The 18,740-nt window shown below is 43.3% G+C and overlaps 2 protein-coding genes across 2 annotated transcripts; both read right to left on the bottom strand.

Annotated features, from left to right (window-relative positions):
* Positions 1 to 1,409: 1,409 nt before the first annotated feature.
* LOC134101190 (macrophage mannose receptor 1-like) lies at positions 1,410 to 3,581 on the bottom strand. The gene is made up of 4 exons (XM_062554788.1): positions 3,350 to 3,581; positions 2,674 to 3,021; positions 1,805 to 2,152; positions 1,410 to 1,423 (listed from the first exon to the last, which is right to left on the bottom strand). Exons 1-4 carry the CDS (start codon positions 3,579 to 3,581, stop codon positions 1,410 to 1,412), a joined length of 942 nt encoding a protein of 313 aa, XP_062410772.1.
* A 6,453-nt stretch (positions 3,582 to 10,034) lies between these two features.
* LOC134101095 (C-type mannose receptor 2-like) lies at positions 10,035 to 18,339 on the bottom strand. The gene is made up of 6 exons (XM_062554662.1): positions 18,317 to 18,339; positions 14,156 to 14,203; positions 12,030 to 12,407; positions 11,449 to 11,790; positions 10,714 to 11,061; positions 10,035 to 10,395 (listed from the first exon to the last, which is right to left on the bottom strand). Exons 2-6 carry the CDS (start codon positions 14,190 to 14,192, stop codon positions 10,382 to 10,384), a joined length of 1,119 nt encoding a protein of 372 aa, XP_062410646.1. The 5' UTR covers positions 14,193 to 14,203; positions 18,317 to 18,339; the 3' UTR covers positions 10,035 to 10,381.
* Positions 18,340 to 18,740: the final 401 nt, after the last annotated feature.

Genomic DNA, 18,740 nt, shown 5'->3' with positions numbered 1-18,740 from the left:
GTGTCAGTGTGACTAACTCTTACTTTAGTTCAACTGTGTCAGTGTGACTAACTCTTCCTTTAGTTCAACTGTGTCAGTGTGACTAACTCTTCCTTTAGTTCAACTGTGTCTCTGTGACTAAACCTCTATTTAGTTCAACTGTGTCTCTGTGACTAACTCTTCCTTTAGTTCAACTGTGTCAGTGTGACTAACTCTTCCTTTAGTTCAACTGTGTCAGTGTGACTAACTCTTCCTTTAGTTCAACTGTGTCAGTGTGACTAACTCTTCCTTTAGTTCAACTGTGTCAGTGTGACTAACTCTTCCTTTAGTTCAACTGTGTCTCTGTGACTAACTCTTCCTTTAGTTCAACTGTGTCAGTGTGACTAACTCTTCCTTTAGTTCAACTGTGTCAGTGTGACTAACTCTTCCTTTAGTTCAACTGTGTCAGTGTGACTAACTCTTACTTTAGTTCAACTGTGTCAGTGTGACTAACTCTTCCTTTAGTTCAACTGTGTCAGTGTGACTAACTCTTCCTTTAGTTCAACTGTGTCAGTGTGACTAACTCTTCCTTTAGTTCAACTGTGTCAGTGTGACTAACTCTTCCTTTAGTTCAACTGTGTCAGTGTGACTAACTCTTCCTTTAGTTCAACTGTGTCTCTGTGACTAAACCTCTATTTAGTTCAACTGTGTCAGTGTGACTAACTCTTCCTTTAGTTCAACTGTGTCTCTGTGACTAAACCTCTATTTAGTTCAACTGTGTCTTCACTATGTTTGTTCAGCTCAACTGTGTCTCTATTTTACAACTGTGTCCCTCTGACTAACTCTTCATTAGTTCAACTGTGTCAGTGTGACTAACTCTTCATTAGTTCAACTGTGTCCCTCTGACTAACTCTTCATTAGTTCAACTGTGTCGCTGTGACTTCACTGTTCATTTGGTTCAACTGTGTCTTCACATTTGAGTTCAGTTCAACTGTCTCTCTATTTTTCAAGTGATGTACAGTATGACTGTCTTTATAGACAAAGTAGGAAACAAGACAACCATCATGCTGATTAAAGTCCATTTTATTAGCAGTTAGCATAGTAGCCCATTTGTACGTTTTACATATCAGATAAGGAAGGATGTTAATCATGCTAATCACAAATAATCATGTCAGTTACAGCAAACATTCAGCACAGAATTATACAATTGACCAAGTTAACAAACTGTACTTTTGCATTGTCAAAACATGACATCATTGCTACAACTATGTAAATGTATTTACTTTCTAGCACACTTCATAGGAAGAGTAAATATAATGGTAATGTTAACATGTGTAATGTAGTGTATATGACAGTAGTTGTGTAGCTGCTTATGATTAAATGAGTGGTGAACATGAATGGGAGCTGGAGGACCCTGAGGAGTTCCTCTAACACTGCTCTGGACTGAGGATTCAGTCACAACCATCTGTAAGAGGTAAGAGGACAGACATACACACACAACACACACACACACACACACACACACACACACACACACACACACACACACACACACACACAACACAACACAACAGAACACAACATAAGGCACGCACACACGCATGCACACACAGACAGAAAGAGAGAAAGAGAGAGAGAGACATTCACACACAAAAAACAATTACAGTTCAGTTAAAGCTACACAATGTAATAAACATATTTCCTCCATTGAGAGTGCAGGACTAGACTTAATCCATGTACCACACACACACACACACACACACACACACACACACACACACACACACACACACACACACACAGACACACACAGACACTCATGTCCACATTGAGCAGATTAACTCACCCTTAGTGGTGCAGATGAAGTTGAGTTGGTCAGTCTTAGTCAGGTTGCTGACCCACTGCCCCCCTCCAGACTCCACTGCCCCGACTCCTTGATGGAAGGACTCCACCTGCTCGTGCCCTGGGGTCCAGTTGCTGTAGCAGACGGTCTGTCCACAGACCCAGTACCAGCCCACACCGTAGGAGTGGAGCAGGCCCACCCACACGTGAGCAGTGGAGGCTCCTTTAGCCAGCTCACTCACCCAGCGCTGGATGTGGTCAGTCGTCACAGACACCAGGTCCACATGGTGCTCTCGGCAGTACTGCAGCGCCTCTCTCCAGGTCTTATTCTCACGGACCAGAACCAGCTCATCTGGAGGGAGAATACAGTGAGAGAATACTGATTCCTGCTCAGTGCTGAAGTCCTTCTAAGATTCTCATTTCATCAGCAGTATCTAAATGTGCTGAGTGGCCACATGTGACAGAGACAGTAACATCACAGAGAGGACCACCATTAGGAACTAGTACCACCATTACAGAGACAGCACCATCACAGAGAGGACCACCTTTAGGAGCTAGTACCACCATTACAGAGACAGTACCATCACAGAGAGGACCACCATTAGGAACTAGTACCACCATTACAGAGACAGTACCATCACAGAGAGGACCACCATTAGGAACTAGTACCACCATTACAGAGACAGCACCATCACAGAGAGGACCACCATTAGGAACTAGTACCACCATTACAGAGACAGCACCATCACAGAGAGGACCACCATTAGGAGCTAGTACCACCATTACAGAGACAGCACCATCACAGAGAGGACCACCATTAGGAACTCTGAGACTGAACCCCCATCAAGCAGAGAGAAGGAGACAGAGACTCACCTTCATAGCAGATGAAGTGACTCCCATCACCACAGTCTGCATCTTTCCACTGACCACTGGGCTCAATTTCAGTGCACGCCACACCCTGGTTATTAGGTTCTCCAGCACCCCAGTGGCGGAATGTGGAACTGCTGCCATCTGACCACTCCCAGGCATCTCTGAACAGGCCAATCCAGTAAAGCACAGGATTCAAATGATTGCTGTGTGGTATGACTCCCTTTATCTGTTCGTTCTCTGCCTGATTTCTCGCACTGGCCAGGTCTGTGTGTTTCTCTCTGCAGTATCTCTGAGCATCTGTCCAGTTCTTCCTCTCAGTAACCAGCACATAGGGATGTGTGGAGTCTCCCCCTGTGGTAATGCATGGGTCATGGTTAACTGGGAATCAGCACAGCTTTACAGTCTGAACTAGTGTGAGTGAGACAAACTGGTTAGTTGTATACAGTGTGGCTGCCTGTATTCATGAGTGAGTCTGAACTAATGTCAGGGTACATGAGGTCATAACACACTGATTTGTAGATCTGCACAGTTTGGATGCATGTGTTGCTGAGTGAATGAATACTCTTGTTCTGAATGACAGGAGTTGGATTCTCACCATCATAGCAGATGAAGGGATGGCTGTGGTTACACCAGAAGTCATACCATTTCCCATCCCACCACGTAAGCACACACTCTTCACCTTCACCACCATTGGGTTGGCCTGGTTCCCAACTCCTGAACTCTGCTTCATTCTCCCTGTCAACCAGAGACCACTGCCACTCTTCCTTCAGCCCAATCCAGGCATCTCCAGCACCTGCTTCCTGCATCGTGCTCTTCACCTTCTTATTCTCTGTCATGTCGTCTATGGTGGCGAGGTCAGTGAACTCCTCTCTGCAGTACTGCTGAGCTTCTGTCCAGCTCTTCCTCTCCATCACCACATGGAACTGACGTGGCACAGAGGAGGACAGACTGCACACACCTGAGAGGAGAGAGGAGCACACACACACACACACACACACACACACACACACACACACACACAAGGAGTTGCAGGAGTAGAGGATGGAGCAGGTTTTGGAGAGAATTTAGAGAGAAGCTACACATACAGTAGAAGGAGAATGGCCATGTCCTCACACACTACTGACTCTGCTATTAACCTAAATGCATAGACTATATGCACACACACACACACACACACACACACACACACTGACCTGAGACCAGCAGTGTTGTTAGTAGAAGTAGAGTCATTACTGAAGAGCCTGACGATAGAAGATTATTTAGAGACACTGGAAACAGTGGAACAAATCAACACACACTGTTTGGTGTTTCTGAGGTGGGAAATCATGTGTCTGTGTATTTCAGACCACAAACTCTCTAGGTTACAGACAGTACTTTGTATTGAAGTTCTGAAGATCTGTGGGGCATTATAAGTTGTATTGTAACAGTCATCACCCCTTTTGTTCGAAAAATTCTAAAACAATGTTTTTCAATTCATCACTGGCCTAAGGAAAAGCAGCAGCTCTGTGGAGGGCGATCTGGACAGGGCGAACCAGCTAAACCAGTTCTACTACAGGTTTGATTGCCCTGCTTCAGTGGACAATGGTCGGCCACCATCACCATCACCAGAACCATCAACTGCTTCAGTGGACAATGGTCGCCCACCATCACCATCACCATCACCATCACCATCACCATCACCATCACCATCACCAGCACCATCAACTACAGACACTGCTCTTGCTGGTTTAACTGCCCAACTCACACCTCCCCCCTCACCCCCAGTGCAGCACGTCTCCTCCTCCCCCCCCCCCCAGGGTGACCATGACTATGGTAACCCCTCACCCCCTCCCCTCCCCTCCCCCCTCATCATAACGGCAGATCAAGTTAGAATAGAATAGAATATATACTTTTTTGATCCCGTGAGGGAAATTCAGTTCTCTGCATTTAACCCAATTTAACCGAATTAGTGAGCACACAGCACACAGTGAACACACAGTGAGGTGAATCACACACTAACCCAGAGCAGTGAGCTGCCTTGCCCAACCAGCGGCGCTCGGGGAGCAGTGAGGGGTTAGGTGCCTTGCTCAAGGGCACTTCAGCCGTGGTGGACTGGTCGGGGATCGAACCGGCAACCCTCCGGTTACAAGCCCGATGCGCTAACCAGTACACCACGGCTGCCCACAAGTTAGGGGACAGCTGAAGAGACTCCATCCCAGGAAAGCAGCCGGGCCTGACGGACTGTGTCCAAGACTGCTCAAGGCCTGTGCTGCTGAACTGGGAGAGCCACTGGAGCACATCTTCAACCGAAGTCTACGTCTCGGGAGAGTCCCAACACTGTGGAAGACATCATGTCTTATCCCCGTCCCCAAGAAACCACATCCACGTGAGCTGAATGACTTCAGGCCAGTCACTCTCACATCACACCTGATGAAGACCCTGGAGAGACTGGTTCTGGGGATACTTAGGCCACAGGTGCGCCATGCACTAGATCCGTTACAGTTTGCATACCAGGAGAAAGTGGGCGTCGACGATGCAATCTCATACCTCCTACACAGGACACACTCTCACCTGGACAAGGGGAAAAGTGCTGTGAGAATCATGTTCTTTGACTTCTCCAGTGCTTTTAACACCATCCAACCCCCCAGACTGAGTGACAAGCTCCTGCTGATGGGTGTGGATGCTCACCTGGTATCCTGGATTGCAGACTACCTGACAGAGCGGCCACAGTTTGTCAGACTGAAGGACTGCCTCTCCAACACTGTAATCAGCAGCACAGGTGCTCCACAGGGAACAGTGCTCTCTCCAGTCCTGTTCACCTTGTACACGTCCGACTTCTGCTACAACACGGAGTCATGCCACATGCAGAAGTTTTCAGACGATACTGCTATTGTGGGATGTATCAGGGATGGGCAGGAGGAGGAATACAGGAGCCTGGTGGAGGACTTTGTGCAATGGTGCAGACTAAACCACCTACAACTCAACACGGCCAAGACCAAGGAGATGGTGGTAGATTTCAGGAGGTCTAAGCCTGCTCTACTGCCAGTCATCATTGAGGAGGTCAATGTGGAGGTGGTGAACACATACAAGTACCTGGGCGTACATCTGGACGATAAACTGGACTGGTCAGTCAACACTGAAGCAATATACAAGAAAGGGCAGAGCAGGCTGTACTTCCTGAGGAGGCTGCGGTCCTTCAATGTCTGCAGCAAGCTCCTCTGGATGTTTTACCAGTCTGTTGTTGCCAGCGTCCTCTTCTATGCTGTGGCATGCTGGGGAGGAAGCACTAGGAAGAGGGATGCTGGGCGACTAGACAGGCTGGTAAGGAAGGCTGGCTCTGTTGTGGGAGCTGATCTGGAGTGCATCACTTCAGTATCAGACAAAAGGACCCTGAACAAGCTACACAGCATCCTGGACAATGACTGTCATCCACTCTACAGCACTATCATACAGCAGAAGAGCTTGATCAGCTGGAGACTACGCTCCATGACATGCACAACAGACAGACTGAGGAAGTCATTTGTACCCAGGGCCATACAACTGTACAATGTTTCACTGAAGGGAAAAGGAGAGTTGGACTTCTATGCATAGTATATCTGCACATCCACCCTCTTATACACTTACATGGCATGGCTTTGTCTACCCTCATGTCTAACTCTTATATTATTACTATGTTAAGTTTATTTTAATTGTCCATATATTTATACTAGTACTGTTATTATTATTACTATGCTTACATTTTGTACTGTACATATTTATTGCTGGTCACTAGAATTTAATCTTGCACTGTTGCACTGTTGGACTTACTTGCACTACCAACTTGACACACACCTCAGACTGGATCACAGTATCACAGTATCACAGTACCAATCCACAGTACATTCATGCATACCTTATCTAGTATTTTACTGCTCCTTTAGTCATGTTGATTTGTTGATTTGCTTTTTATTTTTCCTGTTTACATTGTTTACATTGTACTGTATGTTGTGTGTGGTGTCTTAAGCTGCTGGGACCTTGAATTTCCCCTTGGGGATCAATAAAGTATCTATCTATCTATCTATCTATCTATCTATCTAATACCTCAAAATAACATTTGATAAGTGAACCTTACATTGTTCTGTAGCCATACGTGTGTAGATTTGAACAAAATCTGGTTTAGTTCTTACCAGAACTTTTACTTCCTGAAATGTCTGATTTTGTTTACCACGCTCAGAGTTTAGTGCTGGCCTGGTGGTTTGCCTATTTTCGCTCTTTCACACTGTGCATCAACGGTTACTCCGAGAATTGTCGTCGCTAATCAAAATTCCACTGGAGCTCCAAGCGGTTTTGTACATGCAGCCTTACAGTACAACACTGTTTTACAGCTCTTTGAGTCTTTTGTACAGTGTCATTTTTGGTACACAGCTAATTAAGATACACTTACGGTGTGGGTGCTTGCGGTTTTTTTACGAATCCTCTGTTAGTTTGTTTAGAAACTAATATTAAGTGACACATACGTAAGAGGGCGATAATAGGTGTCATTCCTGAGGTGCTGACTAGATGGGAACATCCCTATGGCTGCCCTACCATCGCCTGCTGTGGTCCCCTGCCCGGATTCCTGGCCCACACATCCTAGCACCCATCCCATTACTTTCCGAAAATTACTAAATACTAATGGACAATTAATTCCCTACACTGGACTATTTGAATTTCTGATACTACAAATTACTTTACTCTACTGTAACTGACCCTAGGCAGATGGGTTGGGCCCTTGAGTCGTGGATCTGTCCGAGGCTTCATCCTACAGTATGTATCTCCAATTCTAGGAGTTTTCCCTTGCCCCTGTTACTCATGGGCTCTCTTTGAATGTTTAAATCTTTGTAAAGACACGTGTAATGTTTTGGCGCTCTATAAGTGAAATGAAATTGAAATTGAAATGATATACAGTAGCTAAGTAAGATTTACTTATAAAGTGTGTTACTTCCATGTACATGTTCTACAATGCTTCTTGTTTGTACTGTATAAATGCCTGATCTCTTCACTAGATGTTCTCCTCCATGTTGGTATGTACATGCTACTGCACTGCTGTGTGCTATTCTAAGTCTGTTCCTCCTGTGTCAGCCCATGAGCGCAGCAGAGAAAAAGGCAGAGTTTACATTTAGCGAAAGCTTCAATCCACTGTGACTTACATATGGGTCATTCCACGTCAATTCAACTAGGACCCACGCACATAGGTCACAAAAAAATCTGATAATATTTCCAGGTGTAGGCCTACAGTACCTATGTTGCCCAGGAGACACGCTGTAAAATCACTTTTCTGTAAGGTCAATACTTTCGAAGATACAGACAGTTTTACATGGGGAGGGGGTGTCGATTTTGTTCGTTCTCTTTTCTTTTGTCAATGTGAAAACTGGGTCATTCCATATCAATTCAACGAGGACCCACGCACATACAGTAGGTCTCAAACAATTCTGAGAAAATTACTAAATGTTTACCTAGGAGACATGCTGTAAAATTACTTTTATGTAAGATCAATACTTTTAAGGTTACATACAGTTTTACATGGGGAGGGGGGTGTCAATTTTTTGTCAATGTTCACAAGCCCATAACTCAAGAGCTATAAACCATGCGGGAAGCTCAAATGTTGCATGCTGGTACATAAATAGGAAATAGTACAGTACCTTGGGTCTGGATGATCCTGCAGCTTTCCCTAAAATTTGATTAAAAATTATATTTCTCTATATTTGAGTTGGTAGTATAATTGGAAAAATCGAGTTTTTGTCTCAGCTCTGTTAAGGCATAGTGTATATTTTAGTAAATATATATATATATATATATATATATATATATATATATATATATATATACTACTTATGTCACTGTCTTCACTGAAGGTGAACATTATTAACGGGGTCTTACCTGTCAGATATGTAAAGGTGAACATTACTTAGTTAACGGGGTCTTACCTGTCAGATATGTGAAGATGAACATTAGTTAACGGGGTCTTACCTGTCAGACAGCTCTGGAGTTGCTCCTCTGTTGTCACCCCTTCTGGTTACGCTGCTTGTCTCTGTGAAAATGACACCACTGTGACTGGTGCAGCTGTACACATCAGTATTACTTCACAAAACAAACACAAAGGATATGACTAGCTGTATATGACTAGCTGTATATCACGCAAATCCAACCAACTCTTCCACATAGTCACTGTATTTTCTACTATTTAACTATGGCAACAGCTGACCCTAATATAACTGTAATTTGCAAATTGTATTTATGCAAACATCATCCAAGCTACTATTACCTTCATAGTTTCAAACAAAGGCTGCACGTGTGTGTGTGTGTGTGTGTGTGTGTGTGTATGTAAACCAGACAACCCCACACGAGCTCTATCAGACACCTGTGTGAGCAGAGGAGGCCGATGAGACGTGCGTGTGTGTGTGTGTGTGTGTGTGTGTGTGTGTGTGTGTGTGTGTGTGTGTGTGTGTGTGTGTGTGTGTGTGTGTGTGTGTGTGTGAACCAGACAACCCCAGACGTGCTCTATGAGGCTGCAGTGTGAGTGGAGGAGGCTGATGTGACTGGTGCAGGTTTATGGCCATCGGAGATTTGGGTTGCAAATGAAAAGGCAACTCACGTCATGGTAGCCTATACTTGCATAACAAGCCTACTGTAAAGATATCAATATTTGTATTTGCACATATTTACTTACTGCCCGTTATGCCGGCTAGCAAGTAGGGCAGCAACAACAGATGTCCACTCCTGTCCTGTTCTGTGTCTTTATAGTGTGTGGTGCAGGGTCTTGAGCTCTCTCTCCTCTGTCCTACGCCAGGTGTTCTTGAGTCGGCCTCTTTTACGTTTACCATCTGGGGTCCAGTGAGGGGCAGTTTGGGTGATGTTGTCCTGCTCTCTACGGAGGACATACCCGATCCGTTTACACCGCCTTCTAATAATGATGGTAACAAAATGATAAATGACCTCATTCAACCTCTCCCCGTGTCAGTATATCTATGGAACTCCTGCTACAGTACTTTGTTTTTAAGCTACAGTACTGTAAGCTGCAGCGATGGTCATGTTCACTGAGTAAGGGAGAGCTCCAGTTAAACCATAGCGATCTTGCGACTCAGTGTTTCATTGAACTGAAGTCGATTCAGCCACTTACTCTTAGTTAACACACCAGTGCCCGTACCTTTTCTTAGTACCCCCTAAACTATCATTTTCATCCATTTTGGGAGGGCCTAAGTCTCATCTACCATGACTGTGTCTATATTTCAAGTGATGTACAGTATGGCTCTCTCTACAGACAAAGTAGGAGACAACCATCATGCTGATTAAAATACTCTTTATTAGCAGTTAGCATAGTAGCCCATTTGTACATTTTACATAGGCTATCAGATAAGGAAGGATGTTAATCATACTAATCACAAATAGTCATGTCAGTTACAGCAAACATTCAGCACAGAGTTCTACAATTGACAAAGTTGACATACTGTACTTTTGCATTGTCAAAACATGACATCATTGCTAATAAACACATAGCCTACAGTATAATTGATTAAACATATAAATGTATTCACTTTGTAGCACACTTTATAGGAAGAGTAAATATAAAGAGTAAATATAATGGTAATATTGACATATGTAGTGTATATGACAGTAGCTGTGTAGCTGCACATGATGAAATGAGTGGTGAACATGAATGGGAGCTGGAGAAACCTGAGGAGTTCCTCTAACACTGCTCTGGACTGAGGAGGGTTCAGCCACACTGCTCTGTTGGAGGGGACACACACATACACACACACACACACACACACACACACACACACACACACACACACACACACACACACACACATAGAGACAGAGAGAGACATTTACACAAAAAAAATAGAGTTCAGTTAAAGCAACACAATGTAATAAACCTGTTTCCTCCATGGTGGGTTCTCTTTCAGTGCCGGACTAGTAATCCATGTACTGAAGAAGACCGTTTGTGTTAGTTTGTTTCAGAAGACCCACAATCCACACCCACACACACACACACACACACACACACACACACTCATGTCCATATTGAGCAGATGGACTCACCCTTAGTGGTGCAGATGAAGTTGAGTTGGTCGGTCTTAGTCAGGTTGCTGACCCACTGCCCCCCTCCAGACTCCACTGCCCCGACTCCTTGATGGAAGGACTCCACCTGCTGGTGCCCTTGGGTCCAGTTGCTGTAGCAGATGGTCTGTCCACAGACCCAGAACCAGCCCAAGCCGTAGGAGTGGACCAGGCCCACCCACACGTGAGCAGTGGAGGCTCCTTTAGCCCGTTCACTCACCCAGCGCTGGACCCGCTCGGACGTCACAGACACCAGGTCCACATGGTGATCTCGGCAGTACTGCAGCGCCTCTCTCCAGGTCTTATTCTCACGGACCAGAACCAGCTCATCTGGAGGGAGAACACAGGGAGAGAATACTGATCCCTGCTCAGTGCTGAAGTCCTTCTAAGATTCTCATTTCATCTGCAGTATTTAAATGTGCTGAGTGGGGACATGTGACAGAGACAACATCATCACAGAGAAGACCACCATTAGGAACTAGTACCACCATTACAGAGGCAGCACCATCACAGAGAGGACCACCATTAGGAACTAGTACCACCATTACAGAGACAGCACCATCACAGAGAGGACCACCATTACAGAGATAAATCCACTAAGCCCTGAGATAGCAGGCCCACTCGACCATCTTTAGGTCATCAGCACATCTGCTGATGATGATGCTGTTGTCTGGGACTGAACCCCCATAGAGCAGAGAGAAGGAGACAGAGACTCACCTTCATAGCAGATGAAGTGACTACCATCATTATGCTGACAGTCTGCATCTTTCCAAAGACCACTGGGCATAATTTCAGTGCACGCCACACCCTTGTTATCAGGTTCTCCAGCGCCCCAGTGGCGGAATGAGGAACTGCTGCCATCTGACCACTCCCAGGCATCTCTGAACAGGCCAATCCAGGCACCCCTGTTTATATTTCCTCTAACTTGCTCTATCTGGTCATTCTCTTCCTGATTCCTCACACTGGCCAGGTCTGTGTGTTTCTCTCTGCAGTATCTCTGAGCATCTGCCCAGTTCTTCCTCTCAGTAACCAGCACATAGGGATGTGTGGAGTTTCCCCCTGTGGTAATGCATGGGTCATGGTTAACTGGGAATCAGCACAGCTTTACAGTCTGAACTAGTGTGAGTGAGACAAACTGGTTAGTTGTATACAGTGTGGCTGCCTGTGTTCATGTGTGAGTCTGAACTCAGTGTACATGAGGTCATTACACACTGATTTGTAGATCTGCACAGTTTGTATGCATGTGTTGCTGAGTGAATGAATAATCTTGTACTGAATGACAGGAGTTGGATTCTCACCATCATAGCAGATGAAGGGACGGCTTTCGCGACACCAGAAGTCATGCCATTTCCCACCACGCCACATTAACACACACTCTTCTCTACCTCCATTGGGTTGGCCTGTAGCCCAGTTTCTGAACTCTGTTTCCTGCTCTCTGTAGAAATCCCTGTCAGCCAGAGACCACTGCCACTTAGGGCTGCTTTCCCTCTTCAGCCCAATCCAAGCATTTACACCTGCATGGATCTTGCTCTTCACCTTCTCCATCTCTGTCATGTCGTCTATGGTGGCGAGGTCAGTGAACTCCTCTCTGCAGTACTGCTGAGCTTCTGTCCAGCTCTTCTGCTCCTTCACCACATGGAACTGACGTGGCACAGAGGAAGAGAGACTGCCCAGACCTGAGAGGGGAACACACACACACACACACACACACACACACACACACACACACACACACACACACACACACACACACACGAATACACACACTCACACACACACACAAGGAGTTGCAGGAGTAGGGGATGGAGCAGGTTTTGGAGAGAATTTAGAGAGAAGCTACACACACAAGGAGAATGGCCATGTCCACACACACTACTGGCTCTGCTATTATGGCTATGGCTATGGCTATGGCTATGGTTATTTAGCAGACGCCTTTGTCCAAAGCGACATACAAATAAATAACAATACAAATTAAATTAACAGTGAACAATTACAAACTAGGGAGAATAGTAATATTATCAGTAAAACAATAATTTTAAGCACTAACCTAATGAGAAATAAAACAGTGAAATGAGAATAGCAATCAAATAAGTCACTCAGTTAATTATATATAATAATAATAATAACTAAAGCATGGTATGGCTAAATTTAAGGACAATAGCAAAATAAATTTCAAATTCTATCAATAGACAAATTATAACAAAACAATACTATTATACAAACCATAACACATCACAAACTCAAAGGACTAAGTGCATATTAAATAAATATGCCTTAAGACCCCTCTTAAAAGATCCAAAGCTGTTGCTGGAACGGAGAGCACTGGGCAACTCATTCCACCAACACGGAACCACTGAAGAATAGGATCTACAATTTGACCTAGCATGTATGGTTGGTCGACATAACAGACGCTCCTCAGAAGATCGCAATGGGCGGTTGGGAATGTACATCGTGATTAAAGAACTGAAGTAGCTGGGAGCAGATCCAGTCAGTGTCCTATAGGCCAGAGTGAGAGATTTAAATTTAATTCTGGCTACTATAGGGAGCCAGTGGAGAGTAACTAGGAGAGGGGTTACATGTGTCCTCTTTGGCTGATTGAAGACCAGTCGTGCTGCAGCATTCTGAATCAACTGTAGTGGTCTTAAAACACAAGCAGGTAGGCCAGCTAACAGAGAATTACAGTAGTCCAGCTTGGAGATAACCATTGCCTGTACAAGAAGCTGAGTGGAATCTTGTGTCAGATAAGGTCTGATCTTCCTAATGTTGTACAGGGTATACCGACATGACTTTGCAATTGAGGCAACATGCTCAGAGAAAGTAAGTTGGTCATCAATTATGACACCCAAGTTACGTGCCGATCTGGTTGGAGTCAGTGAGGATGAATCAAGCTGGATATTGATCTGTTGGGGAATAGCTGTTTTTGCTGGAAACACCAAGAGCTCAGTTTTGGAAAGATTAAGCTGAAGGTGCTGATCCTTCATCCAGATTGAAATGTCCTTCAGGCATGCAGAGATCCGATGGGAAACACTAGAGTCCTCAGGTGGGAAGGATAGGAAAAGTTGAGTGTCGTCCGCATAGCAATGATATTCAAATCCATGAGAGCGAATAATCCCACCTAAAGAAGTGGTGTAAATAGAGAAAAGGAGGGGCCCTAATACTGATCCTTGGGGGACTCCTGTAGTGAGGTCATGAGACTTTGATATCTGTCCCTGCCAAGACACGCTAAAAGAACGCCCTTTAAGGTAAGACTTGAACCAGTCAAGAGCTTTCCCAGAAATTCCCAGTTCATATAGTGTAGAAAGGAGAATGTCATGGTTAACCGTATCAAAGGCTGCAGATAAATCTAACAGACTATTAACCTAAATGCATAGACTCTATAGGCACACACACACACACACACACACACACACACACACACACTGACCTGAGACCAGCAGTGTTGTCATTAGAAGTAGAGTCATTACTGAAGGGCCTGAAGAGAGAAGATTATTAAGAGACACTTGAAACAATGGAACAAATCAACACACACTGTTTGGTGTTTCTGAGGTGGGACATTATGTGTCTGTATATTTCAGACCGCAAACTCTCTAGGTTACAGACATCTGTACTTTGTATTGAAGTTCTGAAGATCTGTGGGGTATTATAAGTTGTATTGTAACAGTTATCGCCCCTTTCGTTCGGAAATTCTAAAACAACAATGTTTTTTAATACCTCAAAATAACATTTGATAAGTGAACCTTACATTCTGTATCCATACGTGTGTAGATTTGAACAAAATCTGGTTTGGTTCTTACTGGAACTTTTACTTCCTGAAATATCCGATTTTGTTTACCACGCTCAGAGTTTAGTCCTGGCCTGGTGGTTCGCCTATTTTCACCCTTTCACACTGTACATCAACGGTTACTCCGAGAATTGTCGTTGCTAATCAAAATTCATCTGGAGCTCCAAGCGGTTTTGTACATGCAGCCTTACAACACTGTTTTACAGCTCTTCGAGTCACGGTAAAATGTCATTTTTGGTACACAGCTACTGTAATTAAGATACACTTACGGTGTGGGGGCTTGCATTTTTTTTACGAATCCTCTGTCTTAGTTTGTATAGAAACTGATATTAAGTGACACAAATGTAAGAGGGCGATAATAGGTGTCGTTCGTGTGTGTGTAACTAAGAGATTGTGAGCAGGTGCTGACTAGATGGGAACATCCCTATGACTGCCCTACCATCGCCTGCTGTGGTCCCCTGCCCGGATTCCTGGTCCTAGTGACCCATTACTTTCCAAAAATGACTAATTACTAATGGACAATTTATTCCCTACTGTTGAAGCCATTTCTACTATATTATTATTATGTAATTATTATGTAATATTTTTTTTTTTTATTTTATTGTGTAATGCATAAGAAAACCTGTGTTGAATGTAAACAGTTCATCAGTGATTCAGAATAGAGTAATTTGATTGGCTGTTAGATTAGTAGAAGCTGCTGGACTTTAGAGCAACACAGTCTTTTGACCTACACGAGCCTACACTACACGAGCCTACACTACACGAGCCTACACTAAACTACGCAGAGCAATAGTGAATTTGAGAAAATTAAAGATTCTAAGTTTATGTATGCTGTATGATTTCAAATTTATAAGTAAACAGACAAAAGAAGAATTTTGGATTCAAGACTTTTATTTTCTGACGTTTTGTGTTGAGTACAAAAGAACTTTGAAGTCCTAAGCTAGTGAGTCAGCTTGCTGCACTTACACCTACACTGGACTATTTGAACTTTCTGATAATACAAATGACTTTACTGTAGCTGACCCTAGGCAGATGGGTTGGGCCCTTGGGTCGTGGATCTGTCCGAGGTTTCTTCCTATATGTATCTCCAATTCTAGGGAGTTTTTCCTTGCCTCTGTTACTCATGGGCTCTCTTTGAATGTTTAACACTCTGTAAGTGTAAAGCGACATGAGACATGTGTAGGCCTATGTGTGTTTTGGCGCTCTATAAGTAAAATTAAATTGAAATTGAAATTATATACAGTAGCTTACTTACAAATCTTAGTCTTACAAAACTAAGTGTGTTACTTCATTTACATGTTATACAATGAATCTTGTTTGTACAAATGGCTGATCTCTCCATGTTCCTCTCCATGTTAATAAACTCAAATTTCTAAACATTATTTTGATACAGGCCTATCACTACGAAGTATGAAATATATACTGTATATGAATTTGCATTCATATACATACATACATACAATGCATTCTGGGAGCGACAGTCCGGCCAGCTCACCTCAGGCCGTTTCACAAGGGCCAATTATTCTGATATATATTTATACTATATATATATACTGGGTGATATTAAACTTGAAGGTTTTGAGAGAAAAATACTGTAAGGACAGGATTTTGAATACCTAAATGTCTCACATGCAGAGAACTAGAAAGTCTTTGGTTTCAGCGACCATTTGGTCTGTTCTTGCCACGCTGGGGAGGTCTTATCTATTGAATGGCTGTCCTGTCTGCTCACTTTCTTGCTCTCTCTCTCTCTCTCTCTCTCTGTCTCTCTCTCTCTCTCCACATGGAGCCGTACAGGACTGAGCCAGAATCGGAGGACACAAAGTTAACATAACCATACCATCACTCTGTTGAAAAACCCATATAATCCATAAAGCAAACGGTAACATCTACAGATGATTATGCAGTGTTGGGCAAGTTACTTCAAAAACGTAATACATTATGTATTACTTGTTACTGTCATTTCAAACTAATGTGTTACACTACAATATTACTGTCTCTGAATTGTAAAGCATTACACTACTATTGCATTACTTTTGAATTACTTTCATATAAACTTTAATATACATACTGTATATATTTATTATTTTTTTTGTGTAGCTTATTATGCTTGATCCAGCTCAATCATAGGTAGAATTTTCTGAAACCGACAAAGGGTTTAAGTCTGATACATTGCACTAGAGATCATTAAAATCAGTGCCCACTGCAGTATATTACTGTATAACCTAAAGCCAAAGACCTGACAAGATACACTTTTTTTGCATTTCTATTCCACTTGAACCTCAGGAAGTAAGGAGACTTGTGGCAGCTACTATTTATTGCTAATGTTTGTTGTGTTTAACAGACGTTTTTGTCTGGATTACAGATTGACATGATGTTGTTATTTACAACAGTGACAACTTGTTGAGGCAACAACACCTTACCTTGTCATTGCTAGTCTGGACGGGGGTCTTGCTAAATGCTGGAGACTGACAGCAGATGCATATCTTCAACCATAGGCTACTCTTCCACAAGTCTCTTTACTTCTTGAGGTTCAAGTGGCATCGTGGAACGAGATAATGTAGCTGCTTTAAGTCTCCACTCGTCCTCAGTTTGCTTTCTTTTTACTCGCATAATGTTAGCGTGGTATCGCTCTAAACGTTTCGTGAAATTACTTGTGCTATTGCGTGAGGTAGATATTTTGGTTTCGCACATAAAGTGCACTTACTATGTCCCATCCTCATATCTTTGTCTCTAACAAACTGAAAGTAATGGAAGTATGTCAGTCTTGAACATGTCCTGTCCGACGTCGAGCCTGCTTCAGCTTCAGCCATCTTTTACAAGTAAGAAAAAAACAGGCCTATATTTGCACGGATTGTTTCTCCTCTACTGATCTCGTCTGGCGATTGTATAAACAAAACACCACTTAATTGCAATGTAACTTGCGTTACTGACCTTTGTACCGAGTAAAATATTACCCATTTCGTTTTTGGAATGCCTTACATTACCGCGTTACAGCAAAAAGCAATACATTACAGTAATTACATTACTTTTGTAACTCGTTACTCCCAACACTGATGCTGAACAACCTGGCCTCTCACAAACAAGGCTGCAATGAATTGGGTGTTGCTTTGAACTTCAATATGTGCAATATGCTCGTTCAGCATCAGTGAGTTTGCTACTGCACTGTGTGTGCTATTCTAAGTCTGTTCCTCCTGTGTCAGCCCATGAGCGCAGCAGAGAAAAAGGCAGAGTTTACGTTTAGTGAAAGCTTCCATCCACTGTGACTTACACATGGGTCACTCCATGTCAATTCCACCAGGACCCTGACACATAGGTCACAAAAAAATCTGATAAAATGATCAGGTGTAGGCCTACAGTAGGCTACATATGTTACCTAGTAGACATGCTGTAAAATCACTTTTATGTAAGATCAATACTTTCCAAGTTACAGTTTTACATGGGGAGGGGGGTGTCAATGTTGTTCGGCCTCTTTTTTTAGTCAGTGTTCACAAGCCCATAGCTCAAGAACTAAACCATGTAGGAAGCTCAAATGCTGCATACTGGTACATAAATAGGAAATAGACAGTATGTAGTAAAATCATCACCTTATAGTTGATCAAAATTGTATTATTGAGTTTTTGGCTCGGCTCTGTTTAGGCATTCAGAAGACATATTTATACTCATGTCACTGTCTTCACTTTAGTTATAAGGAGATGAACATTAGTTAACGGGGTCTTACCTGTCAGATATGTGAAGGTGAACATTAGTTAACGGGGTCTTACCTGTCAGATATGTGAAGATGAACATTAGTTAACAGGGTCTTACCTGTCAGACAGCTCTGGAGTTGCTCCTCTGTTGTCACCCCTTCTGGTTACGCTGCTTGTCTCTTTTAGAATGACACCACTGTGACTGGTGCAGCTGTACACATCAGTATTGCTTAGACAAACACACAGGAACTAACTCTATATTATGCAAATCTGACTGATCTGATCTCCCGATCTTACACACAGACTCTGTATTTTCTAGGATTTAACTCTCAAAACAGCTGACAATAATATAGCTGTTTGCAATTTGTATATATGTAAACATAACTTCATCCAACCTACTATTACTTTCATAGTTTCAAACAAAGGCTGCATTTACCAGAGGATCACCAGATCACACACACTGAGATCTCAGGTGTGTGTGTGTGTGTGTGTGTGTGTATGTGTGTGTGTGTGTGTGTGTGTGTGTGTGTGTGTGTGTGTGT

Source organism: Sardina pilchardus, chromosome 14 (genome assembly GCF_963854185.1).
Source record: "Sardina pilchardus chromosome 14, fSarPil1.1, whole genome shotgun sequence".
Lineage (NCBI taxonomy): Eukaryota > Metazoa > Chordata > Actinopteri > Clupeiformes > Clupeidae > Sardina > Sardina pilchardus.
Note: the sequence above shows the minus strand (reverse complement) of the source record. Positions and strands in the feature narration are given on the sequence as shown.

Bases quoted from the DNA above. Each gene is read 5' to 3' on its own strand.
- LOC134101190 (XM_062554788.1), bottom strand. From the start codon at position 3,581: ATGGAGAGGAAGAGCTGGACAGAAGCTCAGCAGTACTGCAGAGAGGAG. The intron at 3,022-3,349 runs GTGAAGAGTGTG...GCATTACCACAG, and splicing joins CCAACCCAATGGTGGTGAAG to GGGGAGACTCCACACATCCC. The intron at 2,153-2,673 runs GTGAGTCTCTGT...TTCTCCCTCCAG, and splicing joins TCACTTCATCTGCTATGAAG to ATGAGCTGGTTCTGGTCCGT.
- LOC134101095 (XM_062554662.1), bottom strand. From the start codon at position 14,192: ATGACTCTACTTCTAATGACAACACTGCTGGTCTCAG. The intron at 12,408-14,155 runs GTCAGTGTGTGT...TTCCCCTCTCAG, and splicing joins GACAACACTGCTGGTCTCAG to GTCTGGGCAGTCTCTCTTCC. The intron at 11,062-11,448 runs GTGAGTCTCTGT...TTCTCCCTCCAG, and splicing joins TCACTTCATCTGCTATGAAG to ATGAGCTGGTTCTGGTCCGT.